Source organism: Chlamydotis macqueenii, chromosome 5, assembly GCF_036417535.1.
Source record: "Chlamydotis macqueenii isolate bChlMac1 chromosome 5, bChlMac1.mat, whole genome shotgun sequence".
Lineage (NCBI taxonomy): Eukaryota > Metazoa > Chordata > Aves > Otidiformes > Otididae > Chlamydotis > Chlamydotis macqueenii.
The window spans coordinates 5,303,698-5,325,489 of NC_141560.1; the positions used below are offsets into that span (position 1 = coordinate 5,303,698).

Consider the following 21,792-nt stretch of genomic DNA (forward strand, 5'->3'; position numbering starts at 1 on the left):
AACATAAATAATTTCCCTTCCTCTTAGGAACACTGTGGGTATGAGCACATTGTAGATGGGGAAGGAAGCAATATCAAAGAGCCATTAAGTTCGTCTAGACAGAAAAAGAATAAATGGTTCTTTACAGAAGCGTGTACCAGGTGGAATAAGAGGGGTGAGTCACAAGCAGAGAGATTGATCCCACCATGTCCCCTCTTTTCTCATCTACAATACCACTGCACAGAAGTCCTACCTAACTCCTAAAGATTAACTCAGCTGAGCCACAGCCTCATCGGCTGCTTGCACAGACTGCAACAGCTTCAAAATAAAAGGCAATCCAAACCTTTCGGATCTGGTGACGCATAGCCCAGCCAGGCACTTCCAGAGAACACAGACATTCACATCTGCCCAGTCCTTCAGGTGCCCGGGCTTGGTGCTCTGCAGCTGACCCAACTTGACAGACTTCACAGGGGGCTCCTCCAATTTGCATGAGGGTCAATAAAACTCAAGTCAGGGAGGAAAATCCTGCATTTTGCCACACAGTCAATTTATTCCACGTCTACAATTTTTGGAAAGATGTTCTGGAGCCGTGACTCCGGTTCAGACCTGCATCAGCTACGAACAGAGATGCACCTGATGCCTTATGCAGAACAACGTCCTTCGTAGCCCCAAAGTTCATGGCAACAGCTGATGACACATGGAACAGCATCTTCAGCAGACTCTAGGCACCCAGACAAACAAACCATTGCCCTGCGCCCTGCCCTGGGAATGGGATTCCCATCAGAGCCCTCGGGAACCCATGCCAGATGACACTGCAGCAGCCCCCCACACTGGGACGGTTAAACGTACCAAGATCCCTGAAGAGATATCAGTGCCATCTCTCCATGCTGCACAGCGTGATGTCTGGTGTGTGGGGACACACCTTGGAGTTTGTAAAACGCTGCCTGTCTCGAACACTTTACAAAGCACTGGCACCCTTAGCCAGGATTGGCTGATTCGGAGGCAAAACTCTGCCAAGCCATCCTTCCCAGTACATATCGTCCTGAACCAGGCAAATAGCTTTGGACAGGTAACAGCTTAATGCTACCTCCTCACTCGTGCTAGCAGTTGTACGGAGCTCACCAAGCCAGCCCATTGCACCCCTGAGTGCAGAAAACATCCTGCTCCTCTGGCGTTTCCTCCCAAGACACCACAAAGATCCTGCACCAAGGAAACGAGCAAGATAAGAACACAAAGCTGCTGATGCAGCTCCCATCATAACTCTATGTTTCTCACACACTTTTCCCCTGAGCACTGTCATGTGTCTCCTTAATCTGCCCTACCAAAGCCAACCAGAAAGCCTTAAAGACTTTGAATTATTCCCCTCACACAGCTCCTGTCCAGCCGGATGGGATAACAGGACATGTGAAACACATCTGACATGGTAGCCATCCAATATGACGTTTTTCAAGCAAGAGTCAGTGGGACAGGGAGATATCAGACCTGACGCAAACTCAACCTGCCCTCAAAGAGCAATCCTCCCATGGAGTTCCTTGAAATACGCTCTTTGATTCAATTCAAAGGAAGCTAGCAACGCTGAAGCAGGCTAGAAACAGCATTACAGGGGGAGAACCACAGGGTTAAATCAGAATTAAACATCCAGGAGAAGTGACAGTTTTTATAACACAACATATAGAAGAGTTTTGGTGTTTCTTTATTTGACGAGCTTCTCCAAACAGCTAGTTCTCTAACAGTCAGACACAGAGACCACCTGTATAGATGTGGTTCAGCGCCCACTAATCCACCTGAAAGGTTCCCACTGCTTTTGATGGGGCTTGGCTTGGAAATTGAGTACGTTGGGAAATGACCCCAGTGCCCTTCGCCAAGCTGGGCAAGTTCCCTTCTAAACCCTACCTTGTGCCACACCAGCTTTGACTTGCATCAGATGGACATCAGACATATAAACACTGATAAGCCATTCCTAGGTGGAATAAACTAGTCCGGTCATTAAACATGGGGCCTATATGTATAGTGGCAATAAACTGTATAAAGCTTTATAGAGGCTTTGCTGGTTTGTCTTAACGCTGCCAGGATAGGGTCCCATGCCTGGACCACATACCCCTTAAAAATGCCAGAAAAGTGGCACTTGCAAAAATGCTGCTGAAGTAGCAAATGGGCTGATGAGCAACTACACAACTGCCCTACTCCCTTTGTCCTCACAGGATGTGTATCCCTGCACCAACCCATCTCAGGCAAAGGGAACTGAAATTTCCCCAGGAATCTCACCTGAGAATTCATTTATTTGTCCACCCTTAGACCAAGACAACACTAAGTTCTGGGAATGAAGGAACAGGTCTGGAGTATTCAAAGCGCTCTCCTCAAAATGAAAACTCAAGTCACGCTGCCTGGGATCCATCCCAGTTCAACCACTTGTCACTGGTGAATGGGCTTTCGTCAGAAATGAACCTGCTCTGTGTTTAGCTTGAGAGCCAACCCGTGAGACTTCCCAGCATGCAAAATGAAAAGCAGGAGTCCTCTGCAAGGGTAAAGGAAGAAGGGGCTTTTTCTCTTACCCAGACCCTGGTTCTGCTGCTCCCACTCAATGGTGTCAGGAACCTGGTAGGACACCCCAGCCAGCTGGGCCACAGGGTTTTCCAGACCAGCTATGGGGTCCTGGGAGGTATCGTCTGGAAGCGTGAAACCTGGTAGCTCCGTGTCACCCTCCATGCTTTCATCCATCGAATCTATGTCTTTGTCCTCCTCATCCTCCTCTTCCTCCTCTTCTTCCTCCTCCTCCTCCTCTTCATCCTCTTCCTCACCCTCTGGCCAGGGAAACAGAAAAGCAACATCAGGAGAGACCCCACAAGACAGAAAGTTCACACATCTCTGTAGATGAGCACCAAGACAGCCAGCTGACACCACCTCTCCAAAGGCAGACCAGCTGGATGAACGCATGCCTGTTTTCTAACAGCAATGACACCCACAGCAGTCGATCTGGAAGAGCTCCCCACCATTTGAAGTTGCTAAGTAACAACGAGATGTTGCCTTAGGCTGTCAAATCACATTAGTGGGAAATATTGTTATTTTGCTTCCCAATAGCAGAGTACAAACAAGCATGTGCATGTGTACAAACACCTGGGTATATATAACGACTGTGCTCTCTGCTCAACTAATTTCAGCTCAAGTTAGAACTATTTCCCTGATTTCCAATCTCAGAGGCAGCAGTAGGTTGTCTCTATTTTTATCTTTCATTAGACCTTTCACAGCTCTGGAGAGCACGCTGCTTTCCAGCCCAATTAGACTGATACGGCTCCTCCTCCATAAAAAGCACCTCGCTTTGATGCGTGCCGGCAGATCGGCCAGCAGTGACGGCAGCGATCCTCACCAGGTCTACACTGCCACTCCTGTCACAACGGATTGACACCAGACAAAGGAACGACCGAGGAAGTCTTAACTCAGTATTGGGAAGAAGGCAGCGCAGCCAACCCCTCACGTGAGAGCAGGTAAACGTGACGCTGAGGAAATCCCTATGCATTCCTCACTAAAGCAGATACTCAGCTGATTCCAAAGCTGACTGTACTGTTCACATATGGAGAGATCAATATTTAAGCCATACCTCATTGCTAGAATCCTAAATGGCAACACAAGAACAACCACACTGGATCAAACAAAAGGTCCTTTCCGTCCACATCCTATTTCTGACCACAACTAGCCGATGCTGGAGAAAGACTAGAGCAGGGCACACACAGAGCCCGTCTTCCCAAAGTCTTTCTTCCCAGCTTTTAGTTATCAAAGACTCAGGGATCTCCTGAGCCAGAATTTGCATCTGAGCTACTTAATAGTTACTAATGGAGCTACCCACCATGAAAAGATAGTATCTGGAATAACGACAGGTTTTGAATTTCTGATGGCGAGTTTTCCAAAGCTGAAAAACTAAAATATCATATTTATGCATTTATCTAATTTACACGAGGCTCTGCTCAGCCCTGTAGAAAAACTCCATCCTGATGCACTAGGAGAGCTCACCACCCTGCATCTGAGCAGCTGGTTTAACTAGAGGTCTAAGATCATGTTAAAAACTAACTATCCAGCAAAATCAGTATTTGTTACCTATATATCCCTTTATTTCCGCTGGAGTGGCAGCTCCTGTAGTTACAGACGCTGCAACAAGACGGAGCAGCTGAGGTAGGACACCTGAGGGGCTGCACATCCCGTACCTGCCGTAAGTAAAGCAGGTGATGCTTCGGTTTTCTCCTTTCTGCTGTGGGATGCGATGGCACTCCAGCACGGCTGTTCCACAAAACAGCCGAGAAACAAACTGGGGATCTTTGGGGAAGCTGTTTAGTTGGTGGCTATCTGACTTGAGTTAATTGCGGGGAGCTGGCCTCCTTCCTTTGCCCTCTACTTCACAGACTGGAGCACCTAAAGAAATCAGCGCACATCGTAAAACCACAGCGTTTACTGCGCTGTTACACGGCATCTCCTTTCCTTCTAATTCGAGGCTTTGCTTTAACACACTGCACGTCTTTTCCAGCTCACCAGATGAGACAAATCCCACTCGCCACCTTTCCGTTCCAGCCCTGCATTCACCACAAATGAGCCGCTGTTTGAATTTAGCCACAGCATCCTGTGTGGCTTTCAGCACCTGGCAAGGAATGATTGTTCCTGCAATTACACCACACAGAGCACCTAATGGAGCTTACAGGGACGCAGGTAGCCCCTTAAATTCCCATTACATTTTATAGGTGGTTTCTGTCTTATAATGAGCCCATCATTTCAAATCAACACAAGAATTTTCTCCATCAAACCGTGCGCTTCCATACAAAACCCACGGCTTTTGTAAACCTGAGAATGGCACCCGGAGAGCGCTCGCAGGAGACCTGCAAAGACAAGTTAATGTAGGGCTTTTGCCTCTGCTGAGAGCAACACAGCTACAGGCATCTCCAAACTTTAATAGTAAAGGCACTAAACAGCTAGCACACCAGAGGGGAGGAACGCAGAGGTTTTCCCCAGATGGACTCAGTGAAAAAGCAGCCAAGAAAAAAACAGGGATCTGATATTTATCTCTGAAAAACTAGTTTGGGACAAGGTTTTTAGAAGTTGCTTGTGATTTTAGCAAGCCAAATCAGAGACACCTGCCAGGATCCAGTGCTGAAGCAGCAGATAGCCATCCCTGTACCTCCAACGCCTAGCAGGCAGCCAGGCTGAACACCCCAACTGAAAACGCCAAGACAACTTATCACATCCGATCGTCACCGAGCTGCATCCATCACCGCACAGCCACGGCACGCGGATGTGAATAACGCAGCCCTTGTAGCGCAGCCGCTGCGAGGGGAAAAGAAAGGGCTCTTGGCTTTTTTCCCCTCCTCCTCTCCAGCTCATTCCGACTGCTGAAAACAGCTTTTTAAGCCCCCATCCCAAAATGCCAACAGTTTGCCTTGCTGCAAGGTGCAGAGCACCACTCGGTGGTGACAGGGAGGAAACTACGCTTCCAAAAAAATCCCCAAACTTCATAGGTGTTGGGATTTCAGAAGCAGAGGCACAACCAGAGCCCGGCAGCCACAGGCAGGCTGCATGCAACGCTCAGTAGACTCCTAAGATGGAAAATCAGAGAATGGTTAGGGTTGGAAGGGACCTTCAAAGGCCATCCAGTCCAACCCCCCTGCAAGGAGCAGGGACATCTCCAACCGGATCAGGTTGCTCAGAGCCCCAGCCAACCTGGCCTGGAATGTTTCCAGGGATGGGGCATCCACCACCTCTCTGGGCAACCTGGGCCACTGTTCCAACACCCTCAGTGTAAAAAAATCTCTTCCTAATATCTAATCTAAATCTATGTCCCTCTATTTTAAAACCATTACCCCTCATCCTATCACAACAGGCCCTGCTGAAGACTCTTTCCCATCTTTCCTGTAGCCCCCTTTAGGCACTGGAAGGCCGCTATCAGGTCTCCCCGGAGCCCCCTCTTCTCCAGGCTGAACAGCCCCAGCTCTCTCAGCCTGGCCTCACAGGAGAGGAAGTGAGCATCACACAGCTGAACCTCTGGCTGGAGGTCTGTGCTTCACACGAGAGCCTTTTACAAAAATCGCATTTTTCCTCCTACATGGGCACATTTGGGCTTTCAGAGGCCTCAGCGGCAGCTTGAAAGAAAAGAAACAGACTGAAAGCAGCAAGGACTGAAAGTGCAAAGCCTGGCAGACTCAGAATTTTCATGTGCGTTTGCAGCCCATTGTGAAATATTTTTTGTATCACGCTTGTACACACTCCTCAGTGTTGGCTAAGGTTCCTCATACAATGAAACGCTAGTGTCTCACGGTCAACGCACTAGTCTCCAACAAAAAAAAAATGGCAAGTATAGAGTTTTCTTGGCCACGGATGTGAATCTATCCAAATCAGGCATTCACCTAGACCCAGATGCACGAGCACTTCTGAACACCTGACAGCGGTCGCATGAGCCCCTTGCTCGCTGAGGCAGGCAGGTACACAGCACCTATAGCAGCTTCTGCTGTGAGCCATCCTTGCTCTATAGATCTTCATACGTGACATATAAGCTGATTTTATTATCTTGTTTTCATGCACCAAGTCCTGGCTCTTGCTCATGATGTGCCACATGGACCTATCAAGGAGGGATGGGACTTTGTCTCCTCTCCAGGTGACATCAAGAGACTCCAGCACCGAAACACTTACAGTCCAAGCAGACGTTCGTATTTTCCACGGCAGTTAGAGTAGCCTAGGGCAGAGCTAAAGACTCATCTCCAAGAGTGAAAAATCCAAAATCTGCCACTCTTTGACAGACTAAATAAACACTGCATTCTGTAAAGTATGCTCTGCTTCATCTCCATTGAAGCAGGAAAGAAGAAAAAAAAAAAAAATCAAGACACTTAACACCTCCCTGCTGTGACAACCATACAACCTCAGAAAGATGCAAGCAGCAGGAATCCCCAGGAAAATGAGATTCACAGTTCACACGTCAAAGATTTCAGTTTTGAAGGACTTGACAACCTTGTAACAGGCATTTCAATTTTCAGATATGGAGAAGCTACAGGACAGCACGAAGAAAACAAGTTTGAGATAAAATAACAATATTTTGGTGGAGTTTTTGGGGGTTCCTAACTTTATTAATAGTCACTAGAAATGGTAACGGTTGGGCTTTATCATGGGGCTCCCAAGTGATCCGTTAGCAACACTGGCGATATCCATAGGATGGGATTAGCTGTTTCAAGGTGGCAAAAGCTTCCTACGTTTAATTGAAAAGAAGCATTTTAACTACAAAAACACACACATCCATGATAACTTTTGTGGCTCAGCAGAGAGAAATGAGACCACCTCACACCTCCCTCATGAGGCATTTCCCCGACCCAGCAGGAACCCACAACCAGCGGTGTCTGAGGTGGCTGGACAACAGCACTCGCACACCAGCTGTAGAGAGGGACTTCAACCCCTCCGGACCACGCCGTACTGCAGGGAATGGGATCGCAGGGCCACCTCGGCCTCCTGGCACCTCAAAGCACCAACAGCCCATTCTTCATCGATGGCTTCCGTCAGGCTTTGTGCTTCTCTCTGGGCTTCTCACAGCTGCAGAAACCCACGCTCCTCCCAGGCAGGAGGAAATCCAAATCACTCGCAGCGCTGCTACGTGCACAGAGCCGCGGCTGTAAGCCCACGCTGTGGGCGAGCAGCACCAGCAAAGCACTCGGGACAGTGCTTGGTGCAAACACTGCCATCAGGAATGTGCTATAAACGGGCTGCGACGGCAACAGAGAACGGGGTTTTTTGGTACAACAGCACATAACAAGCTGGCTCTGAAGCCACTGTTGTCATAACCTCGGTGAATGCAATGGAGTTACAGCGGGGCCTCTGTTTTCAGCTGAAGAAACCTTCGCTGAAGGAGGATGGTTTTATCTTTAGATATTTTCATTACTGTTTGCAAATGTTTTTCGTTCTCAGAAGTTTCAAGAAATAGAAAAGGCTGGATAGAGCAAGCTTCAGGAGCAGTCTTGTAGTATTTTGTGCCCCCACCATAATTCTTCTGCAGAGTGAAATCAAGAATGAGATTAAATCAGTCCCACCCTCTCCCAGGGGTACCGCACCAGGGCGAGAAAAAAAAAACATCCATTTCACAGATGGACCGTGCACCTAAGGAGGCGATTTCTTTCCCTCCCATGTGCACTGGAGCCACTCACAGCAGAAAAGACTGAAGTGTCTCATCCACCATCTACCCCATAGCTTATCTTCTTCCATTTCATGTGTGTACGGCAGCATCGGGCTTTGGTCACCCATGTGTGCATAGAGTATAGGAAGCAGAGGAGTGTAAATAATGACAGGATTAAGGATGGGGTCTATGACTGCCTTCTCTTGCCAGAACAGGAGGAAGAGGCATTAAAAAGTCTCTGCCAAATGCTTTCTTCCAGTGAGGCTCATTTTCTGCACTGCTTTTACGATCACAGCTGATTGTCAAGGCACAAAGGCCTTTTTCTAGGACAATTCTCTTATTAATCTGTTGCTTCCACGTGATCAGCAATAATGGCACCATCCATCATCTCCAAAACACTGCCAAAAACAGTCACTTGTGACAGCTTGGAAGGAGAGGGCCAGTAGGAACGCAGAGGGGCTTTCATCACACGCAGACAGCTGTACGGTGGTGGGTCGAGATAGCCAAGCAAGCAGCGGGCACCAAAGCTATGCAATCATCAGGGTAAAGCCTCCATTACTGATGAGTTCAGCTAAGGCCTGCCACGTCCACTGCAAAGCTTGCTGGGGTAGTTGCAGACCATGAACATAGCCTTAAATGCTTTGCTCTGGGAGGGGGAGCCAAATCAAACAGGGCCTCTCGTGGGAGGTATCGGCATCTGGCCTGCCTGTCGCAGAGCTATTGGAAAGAACACAACCGTTGGGTGGGATCCTACCACACAAAGCAAGATATCCTAACCCATATCAGCTTCAAGAGAAGAGAAATTACATGTCCAATGCTTTTCTGCAACAGAGGAAAATCCTTGCCCCATCTGGGAGAGGGAGCGTACCCCCGGGCAGCAGAGCTGCGCTGACGTTTGAGCTGCAGAAAATCCTCAGCCCCTGCTCGCCAAAGCCCAAGCGCTGCAGAAGCCGCTTCCCAGAGGAATGCTCTTTGACAAAGACAGGACAAGGAGAGATTTAGATTCTGATCCTAACCTACTTCCCCCATCTCCAAATCTGAGGGGATTCATGTTTGTTTTTTCAGTCCTGGCTCATCGCTTGTCACAGGGGATCTGAGGCACTGAAGAGCTTTTGGAAGAAAAAAAAAAAAAAAACACACCTAAAAAACCAACCCAACAACCAAAGATATTCTAGCAGAGACCATGGGTCTGCTCCTGTGTTAAGATCAGAAACAATCATTCCTAAGAGCTATATTTCTAGCAGCATTCCCCACAAAATTGCTTTCACACCGAGTCAGGCTACAGAGTCAGTTTAGCAACACCAGGCTATTTTAAAGGGGAAAAAAAAATTGAATGCTGCAGAATACACCATAGGGACTATAACAAGTTTGCTCCAGAAGCCCTTCTAACCCAAGGTATGCGGTCGTTGAACTAATCAGTGTAAAAATCAAAACAAGGAAGAGGTGATTTCTCAAGTGAGGGCATTTAAATTAGTCCAGATTTAACAACCATGGCCTGTAAGTAGACAGGGCAGAACAAGATTGATGAAGGCAGATACAAAAATGCTTTCACACGGAAAACAGCTATGGATGTGGTACTTTTTTTCCAATCACAAAAAAAGTATGCTCCAGCAGAGATGTTAATCCCATTTTTTCCTCACAAAAAGCTGCCTGATGGTGCCTCTTCAGAAGTATCCAATTCAACCACACTGCCTGGGCAAGGAACAACCAACAGCCCAAGAGTCAAGAAAACATTTAAGTTTCATTGTCTAGACAAAGCAGCATCCCACCAGCACAGGGCAGGAAGCAGAAACAAGAGAGCTAAACCAGTCTGCAAGGTGGTTTGCCCTGGTCCTGATGCCTGAAACTCCCCAGAGAAGCCTGGTGAGCAACACTACCCCCGACACGGACACCAGGCCCTCAGCAGCTCCGGAAAAAAAAAAACGCTCCTGGCAGAGCCTTCAGAATAAACTGCCGCATACCTGCTTGTCTGAATCCACCTCCCTAGAGCTGCCAGGGTGAACTGCTTAATCCCCAGATTAAAATAAACAAAAACTCATTAAAAACTTTCACCCACACCATCCAATTAGCTTTCAATAGCAAGCGTAGCCGGTTTCTGTTGATTTTATTTAAGCTTGAAGACAAGCATGAGAAAGCTGCAACATTAAAGTGATATTTAAGTGAATTCTAATTTTTTGGACAAATGAGAAGTAATATACAGTTAGAAATTCAGGCACAGCTCAGTTGTAAGAGCAACCAGAGCGGGCTGGACATCACCTAACATCTAAACACCATCGAACCTGCTGGAGGCAGACCAGTGCCAGAACGGCAAAAAGAAGGAGGTAACTTTGAGAAGTTTCATTTCCCTCCCCAAAATACCTGTGCAGCTCACCTCCACCCAGAGAGCAGCTGGGCAGGCACATCCCAGACATCTGGGAAAGACAATGCAATGGTCCTTTAAACCATTCCCAGAGGTTCTTGCAGGAGCTGCAGCTGGAGACCATAAAGCACAGGAGATGTTCTGCCTCCCTTCGCTGGGAAGCACCAGCAAGGCTGAGCTCAGGAACTGGCTGTACACAGCAAGAGTTTCCTCACTCATCTTTCTCAGCAAGACTTTAATTAGCCAAACACCCTCTTAGCTGTTCACCTGCAAGCTCCCAGCTCATTAAGGGCTTGATCACCCTCCACATCCCTCTCTCAACAATTCTCAGATGGATTTCACAAAGCAAAACAAATCACCACCAGATTTGGCAGCACAGAGGTTGGATTTGGTCAAACACTCTCTTTTCCTGAAAGAAAAAAGGCTTGGTTTTGATGCAAAATTTGTCACACTTTTTTTCCCCCTTCTCTTTTTACAGTTTTCTGCTACAAAGGAGAAGAATCAGGTACAAACTACCATCTACTGTGAAGAACATGGAGGTCAACCTGCACCAGAGGGACAGCATTTCCCATTGCAGTGGCAGCAATAAACTGGAAGCAAGCATACCAGAAACATTTAATAATTAATTCATTTTGCATGTGGTGTGTTTTAAACTATAGAATCACAGAATGGTTTAGGTTGGAAGGGACCTTTCAAGGCCACCCAGTCCAACCCCCCTGCAAGGAGCAGGGACATCTCCAACCAGATCAGGTTGCTCAGAGCCTCATCCAACCTGGCCTTGAATGTTTCCGGGGATGGGGCATCCACCACCTCTCTGGGCAACCTGGGCCAGTGTTCCACCACCCTCATTGTGAAATTGTTTTTTTTCCTAATGTCTCATCTGAATCTATGTTGTACTCTAGCCCTGCTCAGGACCAGACTATGCAGTCTCTCTCTCACTCCCCCCACCCTTAAAGGGAATAGAGAAGAATTGGTAAAGAAAAGGCAACAAAACTCATGGGTTAAGATGGGGGGGGAAGAAAAAAAGAAAAGGCACTGGAAGGCTGCTCTAAGGTCTCCCCAGAGCCTCCTCTTCTCCAGGCTGAACAGCCCCAGCTCTCTCAGCCTGTCCTCACAGGAGAGGAGCTCCAGCCCTCTCATCATCTTCATGGCCTCTTCTGGACTCACTCTGGAGTCCAGAGTTGATGTTCCTGATTTGCCTGTTCTCTCTCTTTTGTAAAGATTCCAGTCCCCAAAAAAATCCTGAACTGCTCTGCACCAGTGTGTAAACCCTAAGGCTGGATCCTGTTCAGTTGTCTAGGCTTGCTTAAAGCTGTTGTTACCGAGAGTGAGCTGCTCACACACTTCACCTGCTGGATGTGGAGGGTGCTTGGGGCTTCATACAACAGCTGGAGCATCTCCTGCTTTTATAGTGCCAGGAAGAGCCACTTGCTCTGTGAAAATGGGCAACTTAAACTCAGCTGCACTAGAAGGAGAGGATCTTAATTATGCCCCATCCCCGGAAACATTCAAGGCCAGGTTGGACAGGGCTCTGAGCAACCTGATCTGGTTGGAGATGGCCCTGCTCCTTGCCGGGGGGTTGGACTGGATGGCCTTTGAAGGTCCGTTCCAACCCAAACCATTCTGTGACTCTATTCTATGAAATAATATCCTAGTTATCTTCAAAAACCCTGGACATGTGCCCTACACAGAGGTTAATCATAGACACCCTACAGAGAAAGCTGCAGCATTTAGCTTGCTAGAGAGACAGTCAAATTCTGGGCACAGGAACAAAATATATTAGTTGCATCTCCCTGACAAGTAAGCCTCATCCTCTGCTGTGTCCTGTCCCCATATCCTATAATCCCTTTATAGGATTTTTCTGGCTAGGACGGGCAAGTAGAATCAGTCTCACCACAGAGTCAAGGTAAGAGGATATTTGTTACCCTGCTGATCTCTCCAGAGCCCACTAGAGAGGGGGACAAGCTCAGCTAGAAATATTCAAAGCACCTCATGTTTGTCTGTGCAATTTGATTTTTAACAGTTTTGCATCCAAGCCAGGTAGGTGAATATACTGATGCAATTAACTGCAGGCAGTTTGGCACAGATGGTCCCCAAGAAACAGAGCTAGCTGAACAGCAGGGGTTTGTATTTAATGATGAGCCAGGCCCTCAGCAAGATCCCACTGAAGGCAGTGGAGACCAGCCGAGCTCATGCAGCTCCTTGCACTTCTTCCACCAGCGAGCAAGGCACAGCCTCCCCACAAAGGGCCAAGATCCCCAATTAGGGACCCAAGCACATGCCTGCAGCAGCAGCGATGTCTGACCTTGCATCCCCCAAGAGCCTGAGCACCCTGGGCTGGAGCTCAGTGTAGCTTTATAGGAGAGCACTCCCAAATCTCGTGTATCTGGTACCATCCAGGTATCCCAAGATTAAGCGCTAGGAACTGTAATTCTGGGGGAACAGAAACCAAACTGCTTCCACCAGGACAATGTGGTACCCCCTCATTGCCGTGACCCCAAGAAGATATTAGAAAGCAGAGTTGCAGCTCAAAAGATTCCTTTGTGCCTAACTGGGGCAGTAGCATCCCCAGGCAGAAAGCCTATCCCCAGGTGGCATCCAACCCATTTTCACAAGATGTGATTGGTGATCCCTAACACCAAGGGAAATTCCAGCTCACTGCACCAAGGTCTACACTGATCAGAAGAGATTTAGACCACAGAAGATGTGCCAGTTGTCAAAGCCACACAGCACACCAGATAGCACCACATCCCTTGGATGACAGGCACCTGCAGAGCCCTACCCCAGAGCCAAGAAACCTACAGCCTTCTGGTTGAGTCATCATCTTATTTAGGAAACCTGGGCCCAGCTACAGCCCACATTTGCCCTTAGAGCAGCTTAAGGCATAGTCAAGAGCCAAGAAAACTGGCCTGTGGTTGCATAAGGAGGCTCAGTAGGAACCCAAGAAAGTTGTAGCAGTCTTATTTCAGAGCTGAAAGGTTTTTTTTTAAATGCCTATGCAGAAAGTCTCATTAAACAGAGAGACCAATCCTCAGTTGGAACAGAAATCCCTCTTATCTTCCTGTGCACAAACCCAGGCTTCTAAAGGAGATCCCAGAGGGCTCAGAAACAGTTTAGCCTCCTGAATAATACTGTTCTTGCTAAGCAGGGACCTTATTTCCCAGCCCAAAAGATGAGGTTTTCCCCCTACACATGCCCTTCTTCCCCTGCTGCCACTCTTCCATCATCAGCACCACGCTCTTGCATGGCCAGATGCATCTGAAACTCATCCTGGCAAGGGGTGAGGGCTGTAGCTGGAGGCTGAGAGCTGACAGCAGGCTTCAGAGCAAGCAGCCAGCCCAACAGAGCTGCAGCACCTCACACATGCAGCAGGGAGGGCTCCCAGCTTCTGCTGCCCTCCAAACCTTCCAGGGGTGAGAGTTATCACTTCATGCGGAGAAAAAGATGCTGATTAGCTGTTGTCTGTGGCACCCCACCTCTAATCAGAAGAAAAATACCATCTGGCATGCCACACCTGGAGGGCTGCCAAGCTTTGCAGTAAAACAGGAAGACAAGAGAAGGTCAAGATAAAGGAAGGGGAGCAAAACAGGCAGGAAGATTAATCCTTGCCAGGTGGTGTCAGTCCAGACACTGGAGTACAAAACTGGATGGATGAGCAAGCAGAGAAAAGCTTAAGTAGGAGCAAGAGCAGGAAGCAGAAGTGAAACAATTCTCTGCAGGAAAACCACAGATGAGCTGAAGAGATATCAGATCTAAGCTGCAGACCAACTCCAGAGCAGGATCCATTTCACCTGAACCTCTTGATGGGTGTTTGCCCAGGCAAACTTTACATCACTGGGCTTCAACTGTCTGAACACAGCCAAGGAGCAGAGACTCCAAGACCAGAAGCAGGTAAAAGCAGTTTAAGAGAAGGGAGCCCAGCAGGCAAGGCAAGGCAAGGCTGGGGGAGCCAGCGGTGGGAGAACAGCTTAGCAAGTAGCACTGAGTTGGAAGACCATCTCAGATGCAACCTTTGCCTCTCCCAGCAGTATTACATAGAAAGGGTAGATAGGGCACCACTTGCCCTGGTGCCCAGACTCCACTGCAACAGCAGCACCACTGCTGCTCCCTCTCCAAGGGAAAACCCCATCTCTCCCCACCACCGCTGCTCATATTTCAAGCATCCTCCATGACACTGTTCACTGCTGCTTCCTGTACCTCCTGGAAGGGGACAGGTTGGTCAACAACTTTATTAGCAACAATAACACATGCACATAGCTGCGTGCCAAATAGACAGATTGGGGACAGCGTCAAGGCAAGCGTGCCACTCCACACGAAACTGCCTGCCTCTTAGCCTCGGCATCAGTGGTACCTTCTGACTCCAGGCGGTCCAGCCCGTAGGTCACAGCTGTACTGATCCTCCTCACAGATGGAAGGGCTGTCCTCCTGACAGAGGATGCCATCGATGCTGGAGTTACCAGGACCACAGTTCTGCTGGACGGCTCCTCTGTCTGTCCAGACTGGGTAGCAGACAAAGCACCAGGAGCTGGCACAGCCTTCTCACTGGTGACCAGGACCACATCCGAGAGATCTACCGAAGAAAGGAAGCAGCAGCAATTTGGCACAATATTAAAAACCCCACCATTTAAGAACCAACTCTTTAATGAAAACTTAACTCAGAGTGGAAGAAGTTAAACTTTCACCTCTTTCAAGATGTGAAAGTGACTGTGCTGCAATGAAAGCTCCTCCTCTGGGACAGCCACCACAGGAGGATCCCCTTAATGAGATCTCAACTACATTTCACTTCCATTGCTTTGAGGACTGCTAGTCACCACCCCATAGGAAGATCAGAGGACCAAGGCACTGGTAGAGATCTGAACTGAGTGACAGATCTAATTGTTTATTGCAAAGATAAAAATTAGCTGAATTTATAATTAAATCCCAGAAGCAAATTAATTAGTGGAAGCTGCCAGAAGAGCCTTCTCTGCCCTACAAAGGGACGTTATTTTAAGAGTTACAATGTAAATAGGTTTTTTCTTTTGATGCTCTGCAATCTAAAAATTACCAGAAAAAGCTGCCCAGCAGCAGTTTCATTACCGTGGTACCTACGACTACAGAAATACAGTCAACCTCAAAGCCAACTCTGTGCTAAGGGAACCCTTGCTACACTGTGGTCAAGAAGGCAGCCTCCTACACGTACCTGCCAAGGTGACATCGAGCCAGTATGCAGCAGCCAGATAAACACAACTGCTTAAACAATTCTGTATGCGCCACATCAACCTGCTAAGAACTCGCCATTCGTGAATGGAAGTGAATTCCAACGCAGGCTTCCACACCCAAGGGCTTGCCAGACTCTTGCTAGGGAGTATCTACCACCCCACCACTCCCATGTTACCCTGAAGAAACTTTTCGTCCTTTGGACTGAGCATCAGCAACCTGTGACTGCCTTTGGCCCCAGAAGTAAAGGGCTCCCCCTCCAGAAATAAAAACTGGCTGAAATGTCTAAGGCTAAAAGTCAGCTTGCTAGCAAGGACAGATGTGGGGATTTTGTTTGGGGCAGTTTTTTTGTAATCATCTCTACTCCACTGTTATCTGAAGCAAAACCGATATGCCAGCATGTCTCAACATGGTGGTTCTGGTAGCATGGGCAGAAAGCAATGGCAGCCAGGGCTACAGGTAGCCTGCAGAAGGCTAGGAAAAGTCACTTAGAATATGGGTGCTGTGTGTTGATAATTCAGTGCCCAAGCAGGTTTCAGATATCCCTCTCATCTCATGTGGAAATGAGCCTGCACTCCTTGAAGCAGAACCCTACCTTCTACATCTGGAGCGTTGGTCATAGAGGAAGTATCAGTTGCCACCAGCATCTGGGTGGCACTAGGAACAGTCGGCATCTGGGTGTCCTCCTCACCGTTCTCCTGTGGAAGGCTTGCAGCTTCTGTCCCCTGGGTAGCACCAGGCGCCAGCGTCACAACTGACAGAGCAGCATCAGCCTCTTGGGCAACTGTTGTCACCTCCTGAGCAGCACCTACAGCAAGAACATATGTCAGTACCAACTCACAGGACAGCAAGAGAGCAGGTGTTTGAAGGAATATAACTCCATGGATTAGCACTTCCAGAGCCACAGCACAAGCAGCAGGTCCAGCCAAATATCATCAGTGCAGCGCAGTACAAAGATGCGAGAACACACTTAACAGGAGAGAAAGCAGCAGACTCAGTCCTCATTTTCTTAATTGTCCCTTTGGGACATGTGGGCCCACTGGGGAGCAATGCCAGTTGAGTACAGCACTGCAGACCTGCGTGGTGAAATACCAGTTGAACCACTGCCAGAGCAGTGCTTCTAGTGACCGGCTCACTGTTACAAGACATTTGTTTTTAAGGAGAGTTTATTTTTGTTGCACAAATCTTACTGATAGCATTGTTTCCCCAACATCTGGGAAACAGCAGAGAGGGAACCTGCTGACAAGTCAAGTCCTTATAAATTAATCTAGAAATTAATCAGTCAGGTTTCAGCATCAGCACACAATTAGCTCTCCTCCTTTCACAGCAAAAGCTGGATCTTTTGGATGCAGTGAGGAGAAGTTGTCCTTTTGCCTCTGTAGCCTAAGAGGGATGATTAAAGATGTCCAGCAATTAAAATCCAGCCCTAAACCTCAATTTATGTGCCTCAGCCTAGGAGCATGTCATTACCCAACACATGACCAGACTTTAGTGTTTCTTCTGTATTTTGAACACTGAGGAGAGACATTGCCATCAGGCTGAAGGTGCCACCTCTGCAGGGAAGCAGAGTGCAGGGTGACACCATCAGCCCATGGCAGGCTGTCTAGGAGGAAGATTCCTGCCTGCTGGAAACAGAGCTGGCACAAACACTGGAGAGTCAGAGCCTGGCCACAGCTTCACTCCAGAGTGAGGAGACAACACCAGGAGCTTTTCTTACAAAGAACAGCACAGAGCTCTGGACAGAGCTCTCTTTTGATCTGAGCATCCTTGAAAAGTCACAGAAGACATCAGTTACTCACAGGCTACCAGTACAGCTCCCCTGTTCCTGGATTTAGGAAGCATTTACAGCCATCCATCATCTCTGAATCTTCTCCACTAAATACAAGTGTCCACAGCCAGCAGTTGAGAGCCAAGTGATCCCAGATGCTAATTAAAACCCCCAAGGAGTTATTCCCACCTTGCTTTGCAGGGCTTCAGAGTGAGCTAGTGGAAGGATCACCTTCAGGTCTTTATGCTTGCCATATCAAAGGGACACTTGGGGCAGTGGTATCCTCCCTGAAATCAAGTGCTTAGTCAGTTGGTCAGAGGCTGGGCTCCTTCCCTACTCACAGGGCATCACACCAGAGGGCTACTCAAAACCATTACATCTCCAGTTGAGGTGAGACGCCTACAACCAAACTACAGCTGTCCCTCTCAACTACAACATGAACACCAGAACTGAAGCCCCTGCTTTGGTAGTACAGCACACATGCAGAACTTCACTAAATCAGCAAGTTGTTTTTTTTTTTTACCTAGCACTGAATCTCTGCTGATGAGACTCCAGTTCTCTAGAGACCTCCATCCCCAAGCTCAGCTCTCCCATTTGCTACTACAGCCACCCTCACTCAGCTTGAGGAGCAGAGGAAGCAGCTCAATACATTTGCTCCACATCACATTCAGGATGAGGTACCACCCAACAGACCGTGCCTACCTGTACACCGGGACATCACCTATAGGAATGGCCAAGGCCAGGCAGCACTTCATGGATGTGAATTACCTGTTTGTGTAGGGGTAACAGCCTAAAGGTCCACAGCCCTTCCTGGGAGGGAGAGGGGTGTCCCACCTCTGTTGCAAGTATTAAGATCACACCTTTCTCCACTTTAACTCCCTGAAAGGAAGGGCAGGTTCCCAAGAGCATCACTCCTAAACCCACACTCAGAAGCACGTGTCTAACAGGCAAGTTTTACCTTTCCATGAGCTTTCCAGAGTAGGAGAGAGCTCAGATTGTGTATCTGTCACCTCAGCAGCCACCGGCTGTGATGGCTGGATGCTTTTCCCCTCCTCTGCTGTGACCACATTTACATTTTCCAGTGAGTTGAGATCAGCCACGTCCACATCCGTCAGGTTTGCAGTGTGGACAATACCACCGCTCCCCACGGAAGCTGCCGGCACCTCCTCCCCTTGCACCAGCACTGTGCAGTTGCTCTCCTCAGCAAGCTCGGGAGTTGGTGGAGGAGACACTGGGGATGGCAGCACTCTGGTTGCATCCTCTTCCTCTCCCACATCTCCTTGCAGGGTCTGGGATGGTTCTGTTGCCCCCTGGTCCTCTGTCACCTCCTCACAAGACGTGCTTCCCCCTTGACTTACATCCCCCAGTTTTGTGTCATCCCAGTCAGGCAGCACAGTGTCTGTAGGGTGGATGGCGACAGTGCCAGCCGTGGCAGGTGGCTCTGCTCGCCTGACACCCGTCCCTGTTTCCAGGCGGAGGGAGGCCTCAGTCACCGTGAGGGGACGTTTTGCAGCCACGGACGCTCGCACAGCCAGGGACTTCAGCAGGCTCCCCGTGCGGGCTCTCGGCGTTCCCACCTCAGAGGTCACGCTGTGAGCCTGGGGAGTCGGGATGACAGGGTGGTCACTTGCTGTTTCCCAGCTGGGAGAGCTGGGGTGCAGCATGGTCTGGGGTGCAGCTGAGGGGTGCAAGCTGCTCTCTGCCACCTCCTCCTCCTCAGCTGTCCCAGAAAGGGGGTTTGTCGAGACACCAGCAGAGCTGTGCTCTACTTCAACACCACCCTCCATGGTGGTCTCGCTAACAAGGCCACCAACAGACTCCTCCTGGACAGCAGGGCTCAGCGTGGGCACAGCTGTGGTCAGCATGGCCTTGAATGCACCATCCTCATCCAGCTCCAATGTTGTGGGACCAAGCTCCTCCTCATCTACAGCAGCCACCACTGCAGAAGAGGTGTGAGCACCCAGGACCTGGCTGCCTGGGATGACATGGCTTGGGCTTACAGGCTGTGTTTCTCCTTCTGCAGTGAAAGTTTCACTGAAGGGCATCTCAGACGGCTTTGCTGACACTCCACATGGCCCTTCAGAGACAGTCTGCTTAGAGGGGCCCAGGTTATTTTTCAAGTTCAGCATGCTTGTCCTTTCATCTTCTAGCCCATTCCCTGCCCAGGGGCCACCCTGGACCTTTGTCATGTCCCTGTCCTCCAGCTGCTGAGATGCAAGGCATGGTGGACTGGAGTACAAGAGCAAGATGCTGCAGGTGACCATGCAGATGTTAAATCCTATTGATCTACTCATAGCTGAGGAGAGATGTGCCCAGAAGTCCTCAAGGCTGACAAATCCAAGGTGCAAGACCTAGAAAGGGAAAGAGGAACCAAGATTACTCATAACCACTTATTGACGCAGAGTCTTAAATAACTGGGTGACAAACTAAGCATGCTAGTTTATGGCCAGTTCTGAGTAGATCCCTCCTACACATCCCAAGCAATGGATCCCCATCTTGTTTTACTGTCCCTAACCTATACAACCTGAAGTCTCACAACAGACAAAACCAAATCTTGATCCGAAGGCCAAGACAGACCTTGCCCCCATGCTCTACCCAGCAGGCATCAGACTTGCAAGCATGCGATGAGAATCAACCATTTGTCCTTCCCCAAGTCCAGGACTGAGGCATATGAGGTTTGTCAGGGCCAGACTGAAGTCTCAGGCCTGTTACAGCAAGCCCTGTTCTGTGCATAGATGGAGAAGGAAACCAAGAAATTGCACAGAAAGCAAGATGGGTCTCTAGGGCAGACCAGAGCCAAAATGGGAGGCTTTAGGGCTGCACTAGTAGCACACCCTGTTCGGGCTCCTCAGCCCCACAGAGAAAGGCTGTGGCCCAAACAGCAACACTGCTGCATTAGCACAGTGTCTATGCTGCACTGCACCATGGAGGCTCTTCCAGAAAGTTTCCCTGCGTATAATCACCGTGTGCTTCCAGAGCTTCCAAGAGTGCTGAACCAGTAGCCCACTAACAGCAATCCAGCCAGCCAACAGCCTGCTCTTGGCAGGCTCTGCTGCCTCCGGGAACATGGCTCAGGCTCCCAGACAGACGGAGCACCTCACAGCAGTGACCTGCTCCCAGCCACCTCCCTCCAGGCAGGTGCCTCTCCATCCTAGGCTTGAAGACAACCATCCCATGCAAGGCTCCACTCATTCACTTGTCACATGCAGGACAGTTGGTCACACAGATCAAACCACCCACCTGGTAAGGTCCTCCTCCCAGTGGCACAATCAAACCCTACCACAAGAAGCCTCCAACCATCAAGCAAAGCTTCACCTGCTTTGGCTGGCACATTCTCAGTTCCATGAGTGAACTGCTCTTACCAATATCCATTATCCCCCCACAGCTCAAAGGTGAGGAAGAAAACTGGGATTGTCAGAATCACCTCTTGGTCTTCATAGTAAGAGGCAAAGGTCACCCTTTGCAGTCTTGCTCATGGGCACCAGGGTGAGTCCCTCACCTTGCTGGACTCCTTTCCTCACCCAAACAGCACACAGGTAAATATTACTTGCACTTGTACGCACAGTGCAGCAGCAAGCCACCTAGCACTGCTCTGTCACACAAGAGTGCATTGCTCCTCCATGTCTTCTCATGCACCCAGCATGATGTTGTGCAACAGGTAACTGCTGCTGTGGGGAGAGGGCTCTCAGTAACACCACATTTGTGCTGGTCCATCCAACTCAAATGCTTCCCCACATCCAGCAGCCCATGTACATTTAGAATCAGAATCAGACTGCTTTGGGTGGGAAGGGACCTTTCAAGCCCATCCAGTCCAATCCCCCTGCAAGGAGCAGGGACATCTCCAACCAGATCAGGTTGCTCAGAGCCCCGGCCAACCTGACCTGGAATGTTTCCAGGGATGGTGCATCCACCACCTCTCTGGGCAACCTGGGCCAGTGTTCCACCATCCTCAGTGTAAAAAAATTTTCCTGATGTCTAATCTGAATCTACCTCCTTCTGTTTTAAAATCATTACCCCTCATCCTATCACAACAGGCCCTGCTGAAGAATTTCTCCCCATTTTTCCTGTAGGCCCCCTTGAGGTGCTGGAAGAATGTTGTGTCCAGTCAGCTAAACACAAACAAGACATCAGAAAACTTGTATTACATCTGGTCTGGTCACAGAGATATGTGTATTTCCATTATAAAACCTACCTCTTACTCTACACAAGACAGAAAGGCTTCTCTAGCTGGAGACCCTTATGATGTGCAGGGCTGTCCGTAGCACAGAAGACCACCTCAGCATTACCAGCTGAGAGGCACAGGTCATCAGTCAACTGCTGCCAGCTCCATTGCCTGGTTGAGCTTCAGGGCACACCAATTCA

The 21,792-nt window shown here is 49.0% G+C and overlaps 1 protein-coding gene and 1 long non-coding RNA gene across 2 annotated transcripts in view; both read right to left on the bottom strand.

Moving 5' to 3' along the window:
* The window catches only part of LOC147600436 (uncharacterized), a 759,986-nt gene that overhangs the window by 37,102 nt on the left and 701,092 nt on the right, over positions 1-21,792 (bottom strand). The gene's annotated exons all lie outside the window — the stretch shown is intronic.
* Positions 1-21,792, bottom strand: part of ARMH4 (armadillo like helical domain containing 4) — a 59,143-nt gene that overhangs the window by 33,174 nt on the left and 4,177 nt on the right. The window contains exons 2-5 of the mRNA XM_086748307.1: positions 18,389-19,781; positions 16,258-16,470; positions 14,818-15,036; positions 2,532-2,780 (exon numbers count right to left, since the gene is read on the bottom strand). Of these exons, the coding sequence (XP_086604433.1) occupies positions 2,532-2,780; positions 14,818-15,036; positions 16,258-16,470; positions 18,389-19,724 (2,017 nt within the window). The 5' untranslated portion in view covers positions 19,725-19,781. The remainder of the gene's footprint in view (positions 1-2,531; positions 2,781-14,817; positions 15,037-16,257; positions 16,471-18,388; positions 19,782-21,792) is intronic.